The 17,132-nt window shown below is 38.7% G+C and overlaps 1 protein-coding gene across 5 annotated transcripts; it reads right to left on the reverse strand.

Moving 5' to 3' along the window:
• Positions 1-1,791: 1,791 nt before the first annotated feature.
• zmat3 (zinc finger, matrin-type 3) lies at positions 1,792-17,101 on the reverse strand. 5 transcript variants are annotated; one of them, XR_001966342.2, is made up of 9 exons: positions 17,036-17,101; positions 15,944-16,061; positions 15,665-15,792; positions 10,752-11,107; positions 10,117-10,260; positions 9,427-9,578; positions 7,529-7,629; positions 4,310-4,590; positions 1,792-4,187 (listed from the first exon to the last, which is right to left on the reverse strand). XR_001966342.2 is itself a non-coding variant. In XM_018757268.2 (8 exons), the coding sequence occupies exons 2-8, from the start codon at positions 15,970-15,972 to the stop codon at positions 4,388-4,390; spliced, it is 1,113 nt and encodes a 370-aa protein (XP_018612784.1). In that variant the 5' UTR covers positions 15,973-16,061; positions 17,036-17,101; the 3' UTR covers positions 1,792-4,387. The 5 variants fall into 5 exon arrangements, 4 of the variants coding, with proteins under 4 accessions (XP_018612784.1, XP_018612785.1, XP_018612788.1 ...); XM_018757268.2 differs by having other exon boundaries at positions 1,792-4,590; XM_018757269.2 differs by lacking the exon at positions 17,036-17,101 and adding an exon at positions 16,918-17,029 and having other exon boundaries at positions 1,792-4,590.
• Positions 17,102-17,132: the final 31 nt, after the last annotated feature.

A 17,132-nucleotide genomic window follows, 5' to 3' on the forward strand; every position in this document is an offset into this window, starting at 1 on the left:
TGGAGAATTAGGACTGAACATGTCCTCCAAAGCTATATGGTTCCCTCTGCTCTAAATATTAATGACAATTGTAATAATCACACTTTATTGACCCACTTATTATAAACATCTTTTGATCCCACACCTTTTTCCAACGGACATTCAACGATAAGCAGCTTTAGAGGGATTTATCATTTATAGAGCAGAGTACTTTTTCTCAAACAAATGAGGGTAAGTATCTTTTAGCAAATGGTACAACAGCGTGAGCAAGAATTCAAAACTTCGAAAGGGCTAGAATCCACACTAACCAAAAATCAACAATAACAGCATCTCTTTTTTGGACAATGCAGCAAGTCAAATAAATATATAAATACTATATTTCAATCAGAATTTGAGATTTTCTGGTATCTTTTGTACAGACTATTTAAATATTTATTGTGACCAAATAAACACAAAGTTTTCAAGTCAATGTATTTTTATTAAAAGATAAGCCAATACATGTAATACAATGATCAAAATAGGTCTTCCAGTAAATTCTGTACCAGTATTTGTTATTCATTATACATTCACAACATTTTTATGATCATTTAAATTCTAAGGAGGGAAGTCAACCTTATGCAATTAAAAGAAGTGGCGTAAATATTCTCCACATTGGTCATATTGCATTTTAAACATTTGCTTCTTTAGTGGACAAATTTGCACAATTACACATTTTTGCAAGGGCAACTTGATAATATTGTGGATCCACAACTCACCTAGTTGACATGCCTCAAAATGTGACATTATAATCGTAGGTTTTAGGCAACATGCAATCCCTCAAACAAACTGACAAACATGTTTCTGTTATGATCATTTTAATTACATTTCACATTTTCCAAATGAATGAAAGCTGATTTCCTAGTAAGGCGGTTCTATAGAAATAAAATGCAGTTTTGCTAATAAGATGAAGTGTTCCAAAGTATTTTTAAGTTATTTTTTCAATAACGTATGTTATTTAATGTATGTACAACTGGCTTTATGTATTTGGCTCCTGGAGTTTGTCAATAGTTCTGTTATAGCTAATAACCTACGAAATCTAGGTAGCTAGCCATTTAAACTAGCTACCAATAGTAAAAATACAAGAATTCTGTCATTCCTACTAATCCTCTTTAAAATATTGACAGCTGAGACAGAAATAAAACACTACATCAGTTTAAATTTAACAGCAGCAAATTATTAATAATTTTATATAACACAGTTTTAATAATTTGAGCCACACTGTGCTTTTGTACAACAGCCAGAAGAAACATTTTACCTGCAGAGTTGGAAATTCTGGCCTTCTGTTGTTTAGTTTCGGAGCTGAGACTGAAATCTTGTTCTCACATCGGGTAGGGTGGCAGTTAGCTCACAGTGGTAACGTTTTAAATAAAGCAATAAAAGGAGCAATTCAATGAACATATTATTTAATGTTTACATAAAAGGGCAGTTTTAAGAACTTGGGTTCACCAAACTGAGTCATCTTCATCTACTTTGCGCTAAACAGCACACATATTATTGTATCCTCTGAAATACAAGTATCTTTGAGGCAATATTACATATTTGGCAGATTTTAAAGGCACTATTTATTATTTTGTCTTGTAAAATAAATTACTTTTGCTAACAATAAGTGTGTTTTTTTTCAATCCAACTGTAGAGTTACTTATTTAGGTGACACTTTTTCTCCAAAGAAACTGACAACATTGTTACCTACAATTATTTACTCATTTATACAGCTGAGTAATTTTACTGGAGCAATTCAGGGTAAGTACCTTGCTCAAGGTTAGTACAGCTGGAGGTGGGATTCGAGCATGCAACCTTTAGATCAGAGGCAGCAGCCCTAACCACTACGCTACTAGGTGCCCCTTTGAAACTGTAAATTTTCAAAATCATACTGAATATTTCATCCAAACTTTATTAATTTGTCTCCACATGCTAACAAATCCGTCACGTAAAGTAATACAAACAACAATAATGGCTGAAATAATTCAAAAGGAGCATCAAATCCTGAGTCACTCTCGCTATACATATATTTTATGAATCACATCTGACTCGCTTCCTGGTAAGCACAGTGTTCACTGAAAATTGCATGTTGCTATGAACTGGTGAACCTGGAAAGGCTCATTGCCAAGATGTGTGCGCAAAGCTCACATCTCGCACCGCCAATTCACCTTCTTACTCTAACAAGAAAAAGCATCTCACGCCCCACATTATGTAACATATTAGTCAGACGCAGAACTTCTAAACGGCAGAGCACAACGATATTTAATAAAGCATTTGTGATTATGTCATTTTAAGTAATGCATCACATACAAAATAAAGTGCCACAACTTCCCTGAAATTGTAACTTTTTTGTGTAAGGCTTTCTAATGTCAATGCCCTGCTATGTCAGAGTGAACACTTTATATTTTAGAGCAAAACTGAAACCAGTTTCCAAATAGAAATTCTTTCTACTGATGACCATAAACACTTTTTGTTATTTACAAAAATATATTTTTAACTCACGCTACGGTGTTCATGAAAAAGTCATTTACGGAGTCTTAAACAAAAATCATGCAAAACTTACTGTGTTCCAAAGGTTGCACAATGGACCCTAACAGTTGGACTTTAATAATAACAGTGGTTTCAATCAACAAAAATATTTAAAATGCCCGAGATGGATCAGCAATGCTAATTAAGAAGCCCCATCAACTACAGCAACATAAGGTGTAACATTAAATCTCGTCGCCTTCTCATGAGAAGCTCCTTTTGTAAACATTTAGGATTACAAGTAAAGAAAAAAATAAACATAACTATTACCCCAAATGAACTATAAAACTATGATTCAAAGTCAACATACTAAAATGGCTGCATTTACACTGATACACCTCATATATGGTCCATTTCCAAAGCATCATGCCTACAAATTCCTTCAGTGCATAAACTCTATTGTAAAAATAAGTAATTGTACTCTGAAAATATCATGTATGTAACATCATACTCAAAACACTGATAGACTATTACTTCATTCTGAAATACAAAAAAAATGCTCACTGATTATTAAGTTCAATCACAAGACATAGCAGATATTTCTGTCCATAGGATGTAACAGGTCATAAATCAGAGGTGCTAAGATAAAAGCATGCAGAAGTTTGGATCACCCTCTGAGTTCCAATTAAACTAGTGCATAATCAAAAGCAAAACAAACTGGTCTGCATAACACAATAATACAAAAATGAAATGAGTGCACAATATTGAATACAGTGTTTTAAGTACCAACATACATTTCTTCTCAAACTTACACAGTGGGAGGGTGAAATAAACCACAACTATAAAACTGTTTAACTAGCTAGCAAACTTTCTGTTGAACATGTTAATTGCTAAAAATGCAATTACTATGGATTTTTACATCCTACCGCACATTTGACTGTTACGGGTCTGGAGCCCCGGCGTACAATAACTCTAACAAACACAGTAGCTCCAATAAAGAATTTCTTAATTCTACCCACTTGAAATTCTTTATCTGTAATTGTATCTTGTATTTAACTTACAAATAAGTAACTATGCATGAGTTTGAGTCAGTAATATCTGCTTAATCTTTAAATGAAGAAAAAAATGGCGTGTGTGTGTGTGTGTGTGTGTAATTATTTATTTGGAATTGTTTCTGAGCATCAAGGCATCTCTTACAGAGGTCCTTAGCAAAAGTCCTGACTAAGCTCTGGACTAATTCAAAGTAAATTTTTTTTTTTTTTTTTAAAAAAAAAAAAAAAAAAAAAGCCTGCTTACATATCTTTGTCTTTGTCGATGCACTGCACAAAAATTCTGCATGACAAAATAGGCAATTACACAAATGCAAATATCAAAACTGCGCTCAAAGTTATTCACGCAAAGCCAACAAAAATTGTCATTGCAATCAAAGTACAACAAGTTCCACAGGTGGAAGTGTGCATTTGCACTGAACTTGACAAATCAGCAACGATTCCCAGAAAGCCACCAACAAAAAAAAAAAAAAGGGCAGTAAGCACAGATTGCCAAGTAACATTTTTCTTGATATTGCGGGACAGTATACTGCTATTTATTCAAAGTAATAGCTATTGTCTCAGGCGCTACTTGCATCAAACAGTACGTCAGGCTAAAAACAAAAACGGCACACAAACAGAGGGTTATGTTCATAATCTTACCAGCAGGAGAAGAGTGTGTGCAATCGTTATGTCCTGAAATAAATACAGAAATAAATATATCCAGCATTATACTTCTTCATCTAAAGAAAAAATTAAAAATAAAAACAAACTATTCCCCCAGGTTTCAAGGACCTCTTTCCAAAAAGTCCCCGTACCCTTTGTCCCCAGGAGACTGTCCAGTCCTACAGGCCACGGTGCAAAGGACAGCCACGTGCCCCCATGGCTCATGTGCGCTAGGTGTATCCCAGATGCTCCATCTCACTGCGGTAGCGCTGCTCAGACACCTTACTCTTGTGCTGCTTGCTCTCCAGGTGTAGGCGGAAGTCGGCCTCCTCACCGGCACCCGAGTTGCACATGGAGCAGTAGAACTGGCCGCTAGGGGTCACACACATGGCCAGATCCCGCGGGATTCTTTGCCGAGGCCGGTAGTATGGACCTGGAAACACATAATTTGAGGTTTCGGATTTAAGATTATGATTTCAAAGTGCATTAATGAGTTAGTCTTGTCCTAAAAATCATTACACAATCAACAACAGTGACACTTATTGAACTTCCGAACACCTTCTCCCACACTATTGTAATTTACATTACCTTGTAATGAAAAAAATCATTAATTTTAACATTTACAAAGTTGTCATAAAATGCTAAGAGGAAAGCACCTATTAAAAGTGTCATCACCTGTCATAAAGCAACTTATGACATTTATTCATTTATCTAATGTTTTTCTCCAAAGCAACTTAGAACGTTAAGCTGCTTACAATTATTTACCCATCTGGATAGGATTTGAATCTGTAACCTTGTGGCTTCAAAAGGCAGCAGCGCTGACCATTATGCTACTAGTTTAGGAACTATACAGGACTGGGGTTAAGTACCATCCTCTACTATTTTATCTTAATTTGCAGTTGTACCTCGTTAAAGCAATTACAGTAGTTAACATGTTAATGTTCACAGCAAACAAAATGTGAACAAGGAAACAGGAAATGTGAATCTATTTATAAGGCTGTGTGAACCAGGCTGTACTGGTGTTGATTCACGGGAACAGAATGACAGGGTGACTGGGATCAGCCCCTAGAGGAACATGGGTTCACATGTTATTCTCAGAGTCTACCGAGTGTGAACATCTCAATATTTCGTCCTCAAAAGTTTGTACTATATACAGAACCCATGCCACACTCCACTTGTTTCTAAGTGGAATTTTGCCAAATACAAGTCAGTATACTGTACGTTTTAGTTGAACAGAACAACTAATTTTTGTAAAAAAGGTATAAATGCAATATGAAATGCAGACATTTAAATGTACATATACTGTATAACTGTGTCATTTTAGGATGCAGAATCTGAATACAGAAAATAAATCTTGACAATATACTTATATCCTTCAATGTAAATATAAACATTTATTGATAGTACCAACCACTTTTTCCAATTCATTTTCTACTAAAAATAACTGCCTAGTGTCACTCAGGAAAATGGTGCCCACTACTGGGTTTATGACAGTTTATAATTCATCAACTTCATAACTTAAATAACTACATAAATAAATATCCCAGATATCATTTATATAAGTCTGCTTTGATTTTAAGTATTTCAGTGAGTTTAAGTGTGTTTGTAATAGGTACAAAAGGACTGAATGAGTCCAGGAAAACAGTCATTAAGTAATTAATTAGGGGAAACTCCCTTATGTAGCCTTGTATGTTATAACTCAAGTAACTATTGAACTGTGCCCATTTTAATTCAATCTGGTGCTATTGCAGCATAAATGCATAAATGGTGTCAGTTTTGGGGTTCAGGGAAACCTGAAATTAATGGTAATTACATTTGTGGGTTATGAATGCACCTTCAGGATTTTTCATGAATAATTTTTCATGAACTAACTTTATAAGGTGGACCGAATGTGTGTGTGTTATATATATAATATATATAACTGCATTCAATTCTACTTGGCTCATTATTTCTCGCTGAATATCTGCCAGCACTGAAATTATTACCGTTTAAAGAGTCCAGCAACAAAACGAACTGGTGATAGCTCGCTGGTGAACCCATCTCTCCTCACCTCTGAGCTGACACACCTAGGAGTGGCAGTGCTGAGCTAACCACACTAAGGGGCTAATAATGAGACTGTCATGAGAGAGTGGATCTGACTGGACCGCAGCAACCTGAGAGGGAGCAAGTGACTGCTGCTTGAGCCCTTCAATCTGTTATCACAAGAAGAACAGTGAGTAAACGCTGCTTGCGTTCCTGCTTCCCACACCCCTTAGCCTTTCTCTAATCTCACAAACCTTCACTACAACCGCAGTTATTTCCAAGTTTACGGTTAATTGTGGAGTCTTAGAAACTGGAAATGATATACTTTGCAAACTCGGATGAATTAGAACACGAAGCTGTTTCAAATCCACTCAAGTCTGACTCATGAAAGCCAATCTACAATCTAAGCCACACTCTAACCAGCTCTTCACAATGAGCAACTGAAACTCATCGTTCTGCTATTTATATTCTTGACATACAACAGTGACTTGGCTTATCACAGTGAAATTATTTGAAGATACCAAGCAGCTGACAAAGTGGGCAACAACATCCATAGACCCACTTAATCTCCCGAACAGCTGCTGCAGATCATGACCCAACTCGGTCATTTCTAGGTCAGCCATCATTGTCCTTGCAGCCGTTTCATGTGGTATGTCATTTTTTAATTATATAGCAATTTAAAAAAGTTCTCAAAGGTTAGTTATAAACTTTGGGACCGTTAACTACCATATTTTACACAATATGTAATGACTTCTACTTCTGGAAATTTTTTACTTGTTGAATTAAAGACGAGTATTTTTTTGTACAATAAAACTGTGTACTCATCGCAAGCCACTCCACTCCAGGAAACTTAGTTCTTATGTAAGAACATATCTACAATATGCCTTATTATCATACGGCGTTATATTTTATTGCTCAGCAAACGCTTTTATTCAGAGTAACTTCAAATTTTACACCGAGTAACTGCATTTCTCCAGGAGCAATGCAGGTAAACTTTACCCCAGAAAAACGCAGCAGGGCCCCTACTTGGATAAGCAATAAACCTGCAGTTTTCAGGATACAAGTCCCAGGTTGACATCTCTATGCTACCTACTGCTGTATTTTCCAATGTTCAACCCATCAGTGACGGGCAATATAATTCAGTTCTCTCTCTGTTGGATGAAAGAGCCTTAAATATGAATAATGGAGCTTCCTCTTGTGGCACAATGGTAGGGTTCTGGCCTTGTCCTTATGAGACAGTAATAAGACACTAGTTATTTTCTCAACAGGGGATCTCCTGGAAACCCATAGGAAAGTGACTGGGGAACAAAGAGATTAAATGGATGCCTCTCTGAGGGGCTGCCACGTACCTGGCACACTGGGAGGCACATGTACATTCCTGCGATTCTTAATCATTTTGAACTCACTTCCTTCCTTCCTCTGCCGCCTTTGGCTAGATTCCATCGAGTCTCTGAAAATACAGTGGTCAAACATTAGTGTACATACTTTGACATTCCCATTTTCCTCATTTGATCATGATGGAGAAAAGGCACTTGTGTATTTCATTTGCCAATTAATTGTTTGGCAATCCTTTAACTTACTTCCTTCACCAACAATACACAAGACCCGTACAACACACATTTGTTGTGATGGTATCGGCACAGCAACTACTTCATCCTTTCCCTATTTTATCAACATTTTACCTGCTTGTGCACAAATTCTTTACCACAGAAAAACCTCTGCAAGTTCTCGCCTGTTTACATGAGATACTGGAAATCTGCATTTGACGTTCATATCACTAAGACCCATGTAACTAAAGGAATTGACAGAGTAATGAATGAACAAATGCCTAAGACTTATAATTACCTAAAAAAAATACTGATCACAAGTCTGTACAAAAAAAAAAAAAAAAAAAAAAAAAAGTTCAAAGCATTACCAAACAAGAGAACACATGAACTCCAAAGTGTAGAAACTGCTCATGAAAATATCATGATCTGAATCTTGCTACGCTTTCACGGCATTTATAATACTTAACTTTATAAGAATACTTATACAGATGTATTAATGATAATGTCCAAATACTGATATAGAAACCTGAACTGAAACCAAAAAATTAAAACATGTTTTAGTCATGTATACTAACACCCATAACTGCTATGTAATGAGTGAACTTGGTAGTTGACAACTGTTAGTACTGTTATTTGAAACCAGGCATTCATAATCTGAATGTCATATTGCAGGCAAGTATTGTGGTCAAGAAACTGCACTTGTGACCAAATTTTTGCTCAAGTTGAAGTCCTTGGTAAACTGGTCTTGTATCCTATAAACAGGAATAAAAAGATATGTTCTGCTATATAAAATACTGTAAATTCACATTAAGGTATAACAACACTCTAGTAAAGCAATATAGATTACCTGAGACTACTCCAAACTAGTGTTTAGTATGTGTAATAATGCAGCAGCTATGTGTGAATAATCCTGTTGTTTGCTTTAATAAATACTTTTCATTTTCCAAGCACCCCTTTCCCCCATATGAACAGTGGAGATTAAAGTAAGACCCCACAGTATAAACGGTGCGGCTGGTCACTCCTTGTCATGGAAGCTCAGAGCAGACTATATCGAGGAGAGAACATCCTAAAAACATCTGATGTCACCGTTTACAGGTGGTACCCTCAATGTAAGTATACTTCTTTATTAGTCAAAAATCCCATTATACTGCACTACATAAACCAAAAATAACTGTAAACGTGTTAATGCTATGTTGTGTAACAGGGCTTTGTTATATCTTTTACTGCAATTTCACACATTATGTTAAAATAAATCTAGCACACACTAAAACAGAATATAAATGGAGTACAGATAATTATTTATGAATACTGTTAACTATAAAACTGTATGGTACCCATTAGTGGATAATTAACTTATTTTTTTCCCCACTTGCTAGCAATTTTTAAATGAAAAGTTGCTCAAAAGGAAACACAAATGAAAAGTTCATTGACAGACGCAAACAATAACAAGACGGTGGCCAGGAGATATTATCGCACAGCAGACCATACGTTGAGATTCCAAAATGATATAATTAAGGTTAATGGGACAGTCCTCAAAGTCCTAGTGGTTTTATGTCGCATATAATGTTTGTCACAAGGCCACCTGGATTACACTGCAGATTCCCTGTTTCTGTTTATGGATGCTGAGGAAATTCAGACCCCTTGGTTCATAAGGTTTTCATCGGCCTCCGATACACTGTGACCAACAGTGGGAGACTCACTGGAACGGGGCGCTCTGCTGGGCCTCGGCTAGTCGCAGCCTCTTTGCATGGTTTTTGCCCTGGTAGTGTGCCTGCGCCACAGCGGGGGAGCTGAAGGAAGCATCGCACAGCTTACAGTAGTCGTTCTCCGTGGCCAGGATCACCCTGGCACCCTTGGACAGTCAAGAGGAAAAAAAAGAAAAAAAAAAATTAGTAGGAAGGTGATCAGGAATCGCTGATATTCTGAGTTTTATGCAGCTACTTACGTGATGAACATCGGTGCATATGGTGGAAAGAAACGAACTGTACTTAAGAATCACACGTCTGCAACTGTGTCTCCCTTTCTCCTAATAAAATGTACAAATTATATTTTCTACGAGATGTACGTCGCTTTGGAGAAAAGGGTCTGCTAAATGAATAAATGTAAATGTAAGACAAGAAAACTTTAAATGACTCCGTATAACCTTCTGTTTACCTGACACTATTTTCCAAAGTAATTTAGTGCTGGGTGTTAATCTGCAGGTTTAATGCTAATTGTTCTTATGTCTAACCACCACATTACCTTTGCCCTCAATAACTGTATTTTTTTTTTTTTTTTAATCAAAAAGAAAAAAGTTTCATTATATTTTAATTCAGACTGAAATGCTTCATGGAAAAGGTCAACAAACAGTCAACGTGTTAAACAAACCAATGGTCTTGTAGTACAGGTACCTGCTTGCATGCAGTAGAGTTTTCTGCTGGTGTGTTTGCGAAAGGCTGTAAAGACACAGGCTCTACAACCTCAGGTATTCTGATTGCCGGTGGCTGCTGACTTCCAGCATAAAAATTTCTCAGCTTCTTACTATGGTTTTTACCCTAAAACAGGAACACAACAGTGATCAGTGCATTTCCCTCGATAGATCAAAAGATCAGAAAAAAGGTATCTGCAAATGCTGTAAACTGGACCAATAACTGCTTTCATTTCAGCTTTCCACAAAACAAGTGGACCCATAGTGAGCCGGATCTCCCCAAGCACTTTACAAGCCTGGAGCTCTGATACATTGAACGGCACAACAACAACATATTTAAAGTCAGTGACCCTAACTTTTGTAATTAAGAAAAAAGGCAACACAAGAAGTAAAGCGGGCAGATTCTTCAACTATCGAGGAAGTAAGATCTCAGCTAAATACTACATAGCGTTCATTGTAAGTCTCTGCTAAATGAATCAAGGAAAATGTATAAAGCTACAGTAATAGTTCCTACTGGATTTGAACGAGCAGTCTTTTTGCGCACAGGTCCTACTTTTTCACCAAATGACTGAAAAACAGAGACAACACACAGAGCACCCTAAAGCAAGAGCCCCTCACCTGGTAGTGGGCCTGTGCTTGCTGCGCTGAGTTCAGTGTGACATTGCAAAGCTTGCAGTACAGAGGTTTGCAGAGTTCCTCCAGCGTGGCATCCTGCTCCACTCCCCCAGCCTGACACTCTTCCTCCTGCGGCTTAGGGCTGGGAGGTGGCACTGCTGGGGCAGGGGGTCTCTGCACCAGCTGGAGGTAAGGAGGAGATTTGGCAGACAGAGGAGCAGACAGGGAGAAGGGAAGAAGGTCCGGGGACATGACCATCGGAGGCCCCAACGGCTGGGATGGCGGCATGGCTTGGAAAGGTGGCACCTGCTGCTGCCGGCACATCATGTTCAGAGGAGACTTCAGTACAGGGTCAGAACCTGGAAGTCAACACAAGGAGGCCAGAGTAAACCTTTGTTCTCTATGGCAAAGTTTCAGTTGGAAAAGAGGGGGTTCATTATGCTCCTGAGCTCAAAAAAAGTCAAATAACCCACACACACACACACAGTGGCTGAAGCCACTTGTCCCGAGCAGGGTCGCAGCGAGCCGGAGCCTAACCCAGCAACACAGGGCATAAGGCTGGAAGGGGAGGAGACACATCCAGGACGGGACGCCAATCCATCACAGGGCACCCTAAGCGGGACTCGAATCCAGACCCGCCAGAGAACAGGACCTGGCCAAGCTACCGGGCCCCCCTACAGAACATATATGTACTACATATTTAGTTTACCATATTAATTTTACTGTACCATATTTTATTCACTCTACCAAAATCTGGAAAGCCTTATCTTCTTTATATAAAGTTCAGTATATGTTATATGTTTTAGGCCCTTGATGATTATATTTGCAATTAATTAATAAATATGAATATTTATTCCTATCATCCCTGCAAGCAATGAGCAGCACTGCCTGTGCAGAAGCAGATACTATTAGTAGGTGGCACAGGTTTGGTCCTAGACATAAACAAAAACATACTGATGAGTATGGCCACAAAGTGAACATTAGTGAATATGGTCCAAAAATGGTATGGTCATTAAAGTGCACCACAGTTGACCACATCAGGTCTTTTGATCACAAGGTGACAGCTTGAACCGCAGCACTTACACGCTGCTACATAGCCGTTATCAAGAAACTAGATTTTGAACATATGAATAAGGCCCAGAAAACACTGAAAGGGCAGTATCAAACCACAATAACTGAACAACGGCCTGATGATGGATATTGGTTACAGATCAAAACAAAGGAAAGTGGATCACAACCAGTTTCAAACATGACTGCTATCAATTAGAACTCAAAAAATAAAAAAAAAAAAAAAAAAAACACGGAGCATTAAAATAGCTCATAATGTGTTTTGGAGACTTTGGCAGAAAAATTCTCACAATGTGAATTATTATTCAGTGCTACACAAAGCCTCAAGCAAATTTCAGATGTTCAAACACTTCTTAAATTAGATCTAATGTCTCTTCAGCTGTGGGCCCTCTGGACGTTTTCTTCTGTTTGCCCTGCGGTCTTGAACAGTACGTGCCCCTGTGCTGTCATTATCTTACATCCCTGATTGCAAAGATTCTGAAATTTGTAATAACTTTATTTCCTGCAGTGTCATCTTGTTTATCACTCACAAAATACAGAGCAGCAACATCCTACCGGAAACTGACGTTTGGAATCAAATAACAGGCCACCTGTTCTGAAGAAGGGATACATTCATATGCAAATGGAAGGCACAACAACAGTGGAAAACAAAACAGGACTGACAAAGACCTTCCAGCTATCTGAAAAGCTCCTTTTCAAGGTCACTCTCAGGTCATATTTAAAATACGTCTAAATTACCCTCTAGGAGACTGCTGAAAATTACTAGGTTGCACATTTTTACATATGCCACCATCGTATATAATGTCCAATTAACTTTGTAATTTTTTCCCCAATGTCACAGCACAAGACGAAAGACCAAAAATCACCACTTCGCTGGAGGATATGTTACCGAAAATAGGCAGCAAAAGACCTACATAAAGGGATCTCAAAGCAGGCTGCAGGCCCACTACTCATGGCATTTATTGGAAACTTCATTTTAACTTTTATAAAACACGTGCTACCGAGATGGAACAGCAACTGCTCATTAGGAGGAAGTATAAAAAATAAAGGATTATCTGGAACAGTGCTCATTTAACCATTCAAAAAATCTTTAACAGAACCTTTGATCTGTTCGTCTCTACAGTATGTATTATTTATCTACACACACACACACAGTTTCTGAACCGCTTGTCCCATACGGGGTCGCAGGGAACCGGAGCCTACCCGGAAACACAGGGCGTAGGGCCGGAGGGGGAGGGGACACACCCAGGACGGGACGCCGGTCCGTCGCAAGGCACCCCAAGCGGGATTCGAACCCCAGACCCACCGGAGAGCAGGACCCGGTCCAACCCACTGCACCACTGCGCCCCCCCTTATCTATATACACTGCATTTATATGTGTTAAACCCCAACCTTAAATCATTTCGTGAGGTTAAAGAACACAGGCCAATCCCTCTTTCCTATTTAGCAAAGAAATGTATTTTATTGTTATGATGGCCCCTAGAATACCCCTTTGTAAATATATGGTTGACCCAAATATCTGACTTTAGCTTCAAATAAATTAACATTTGACTTGCAGAATGTCTAATTCTGTACCTTCAGACACAGTTTCAAACTTCAGATAGTGATACTTAACCACCCCGTTGACCGTTGTATATTGCATTCTGTATATGTATACTGTAATGTGAATGCATTAGCAATCCTTCTGTGTGTCATCTTTATGTTGCTATGCATGTATGTATGTATGCATCTATATATGCAAATAAACTGGACTTTCAAAAGAGTTAACCGCTGGTTGGCTAAGGAATAAAACCACGGTTTCAGTAATTTTTCATTATTGTAGTTGACCAAGAGCATATGAGGGAAATAGACAAGCATAAACATTCATGTACATAGAATGCCTGCCATACCGGATCAGAGCAATACCATTTTCATCTTACATCCCCAGATTTGTGGGTCCAAATGCCACCCCCCTGGTACCTTTTAGAAGTACAGAGGGTCCTTGCGGTTACATTGCTCCTTACTTGAAACCCTGTCTCACTATAAAACGCTATTACCCAATAAATACCTCACTGAATCAAAAGAGGAACACATTTTAACTTAAAATTTGAGCATACAGCAAACATTTAAGAAGATTTTTTTTTTTAAATATTCTATGTTATAATTGTAAAAAGCACTGCATATGTTACAGGAATGAGCAGACACGTTTGTTGTGGTCTCCTGCTGCTACTGCACTGCATTCACCGGCCTACCATATTGTACAATACGGTACTGAGCTACTAATTAATAATGTATGCACAGTATGTATAGTGCTATTTCTCATGGACAAAACAGTCACATTGTGTTTTTCTCTTCTTTCTGTTTCAGTCCCGCTGGGGACCATCTGTAAGAAGTTTACCCTGGATATTCCAGTTACACCCCCCATCCAGAGGTCTAATGCCATGCAGATGCATCAGTCAACCAGGCCTACCATTAGTGAGTGTGTCTGTGTGACATTCAGGGGCTTTTTCAACTCTGTACAGTCCAAACCCTTATTCATTCACATAATATATTTACTCTAAATATATTTACACTAGGGGGGGCACGGTGGCGCAGTGGGTCGGACCAGGTCCTGCTCTCCAGTTGGTCTGGGGTTCGAGTCCCGCTCGGGGTGCCTTGTGACGGACTGGCGTCCCGTCCTGGGTGTGTCCCCTCCCCCTCCGGCCTTGCGCCCTGAGTTGCCGGGTTAGGCTCCGGTTCCCCGCGACCCTGTATGGGACAAGCGGTTCAGAAAATGTGTGTGTGTGTGTGCGCGTATATATTTACACTAAATATTGCATATATTATATGCTGCATTTGTACCACCTATCAGTGGCATAGCAGTATTGATGAGCAAAGATATTAATAGTGCTAAGCAGAATTATACACAGGTACTGGTTAGGGGTAAACACAAGTTATTTGCCCCTCCTACCCACGCGTATAGACTGTGTGGTATTTTTTTAATACTGTATGTGCTATATACCTGAAGCAGCCTCATTTTCCCCCTTCTGTCTGGCATCAAGCAAATACGTGACACTTACATAAATGAGACTGATTATTCTGTCTTTATTACTAAAAAATATTAAAAATGGCTTTAAATCAGGAGGGAGTGCTAAACATGCTTCACATCTCATGTTGACATAATCATGTCACCAAGAAACAGAACACACACTATTATTAATTTAACACAATGTGGCAACTGGAAGTCGGTAACCTTTCCACCTTCCCACCACAATTACTGTAACATTATTATTATTATTATTATTATTATTATTATTGTTGTTGCTGTTGTTGTCTGATTGATTTTGATCATGCTGTGATGCTCAAGTGGAAATTTTGTGGGAACACGACGGAATAACGATATGCTGGCATTAAATTATACACATTTGAGAAATGAAAGGTCGTCGAGGCACGACTAATCAAGGTGAAAATTCAGTCACACTTTTAAGTTACGAATTTCAATTTAAATGACGCGGTACTATGGCGCGCGGGCAGCGCGAGGAGGAATCAGATTCGCCGCATACTCAAAATGTCACATCGACGCGATGATGCGCATTTCCGCGACGAGGGATTATTATAAAACATCTGCTTGGTATTGCTATACTTGATTATATTTATTTTCGGAGGAGCGAACCGAGCGCTTCGCATCCCCGCAGCGTAGCGACGGGCTCCCGGCGGCGGGCACTGACTGAATGATCACTCACTCACTGCGCTCCTAGTCCTACCTGCAGTCCGCGGGAAATAATGGACCTGGCTACCGCCGCCCTCTGCTGCTGCTCCTCCTCCTCCACCACCACCACTACCTCCATAACCTGAGGGCTGCGCGCTGTAGCTCCCGCATTGCTCCTCACCTTCACAATAACCGCCCGCACACCTCACGTTCATCGCCATCTTCAGCGCATCTTCGGCGAACTCAGTCCAGCGAGACGCAGGCGTGTCCACTGTCAGCGGGGCACGGAGGGGGGATAGAAGAAACCATCTGGAAAAAAAAGAAAAAAAAATAGGGGTGGTCCGATAACGGAAATCATTTTATTGCCTGAAAAACGTAAAGCTTATTGACACAACTACAACTACATGATTTTATAAAATGTTTCACGTACTACAGCAACTAATTTCGTAAACCTCCGTACCTTCCGATTTGGTATCTTCCATTTCCCATAATAGAAGCTTCAGAAATATTGTCCAGGACAGATTTACAAACGTACCGCTCTGCTAGCGCAATTATTTTAAATCACTGCCCTTCTCCGCCTATGAAACAAAATGTATATGCAAAAATGCAGAACGTAGATTTAAAATGTCTATACAAATTCAATATAAACTCCGTAGAGTACGCTCAAACCAATGTGTTTTAACTATACGCGTAAGTTACAGTTTGGAGTTTAATTAATAAACTGTCTGCAGTCTGGAACTTACGTCGTGTATAGGTATTATGTGCAGGTGGACATTTCAGGTGTACAAAGCGTTCCTTTGTCATTATTGTAATGATAAGTATAATTACAGCATGATTATTGATATTTCTCACTAATATATATATTTGCAAACCCGTCACAGATGCTGATGACACAGCAGGTGATACAATTATTATATGCTCACTATGCGATGTAAAACAAACATGATACATCTTTTTTTTTTTTTGAATATTTAGTGCCTCGATCGATGCTCTAAGGAAAAAGCATCACAACCGTGACATGTGATGTGGTTTTAAAGACAAACGCTCTCTGGACAACATTTTGTAATAAATCTATTGCATTGGCAATCATTGGCATACACTAGCATGCATGTAGCCCGTATGAATATGTGTCAATCAATGCTGTATAATACTACAGCTGAAAGTTCGTTTTTATCATTTAGTTAGCTCTTCTCGTTTTCAAGAATTTTTATGTGTCAGAGTATGTAACACTTATCATCAAAATATGCATTCAACAACAGGCCTGAATGTCCACGTATGTCGTAAATGCATAAAATTTATTTGACGGGCAGTGTTAAACATTATTGTAGTCGTTCAAAATAATTAACACTATATTTGGAGTTATAAAAAACATTACTTTTACTTAGTCAACTTGAAATCTTTCTGTTTAGTACTGACACTGACTGACTCACTGACCAGAGACCGTCGTCATGATTAGCAACTGCGCATTAAGCTTTTGGATAAAAGCTTTTGAATTAATTTTCGTAAACAGTTACACAACCCCATAGCAATAATAAAGCCAACAACAAACTACCACATTGCTCCGGTAAATTCAGTTGTACCGACGCGGCCCCTCGTGCCCTTGCGAACATGGGCGGGATTTAAGGGGAAATCTCGTCGGCCTCGTGGTT

This window comes from Scleropages formosus, chromosome 8, assembly GCF_900964775.1.
Source record: "Scleropages formosus chromosome 8, fSclFor1.1, whole genome shotgun sequence".
NCBI lineage: Eukaryota > Metazoa > Chordata > Actinopteri > Osteoglossiformes > Osteoglossidae > Scleropages > Scleropages formosus.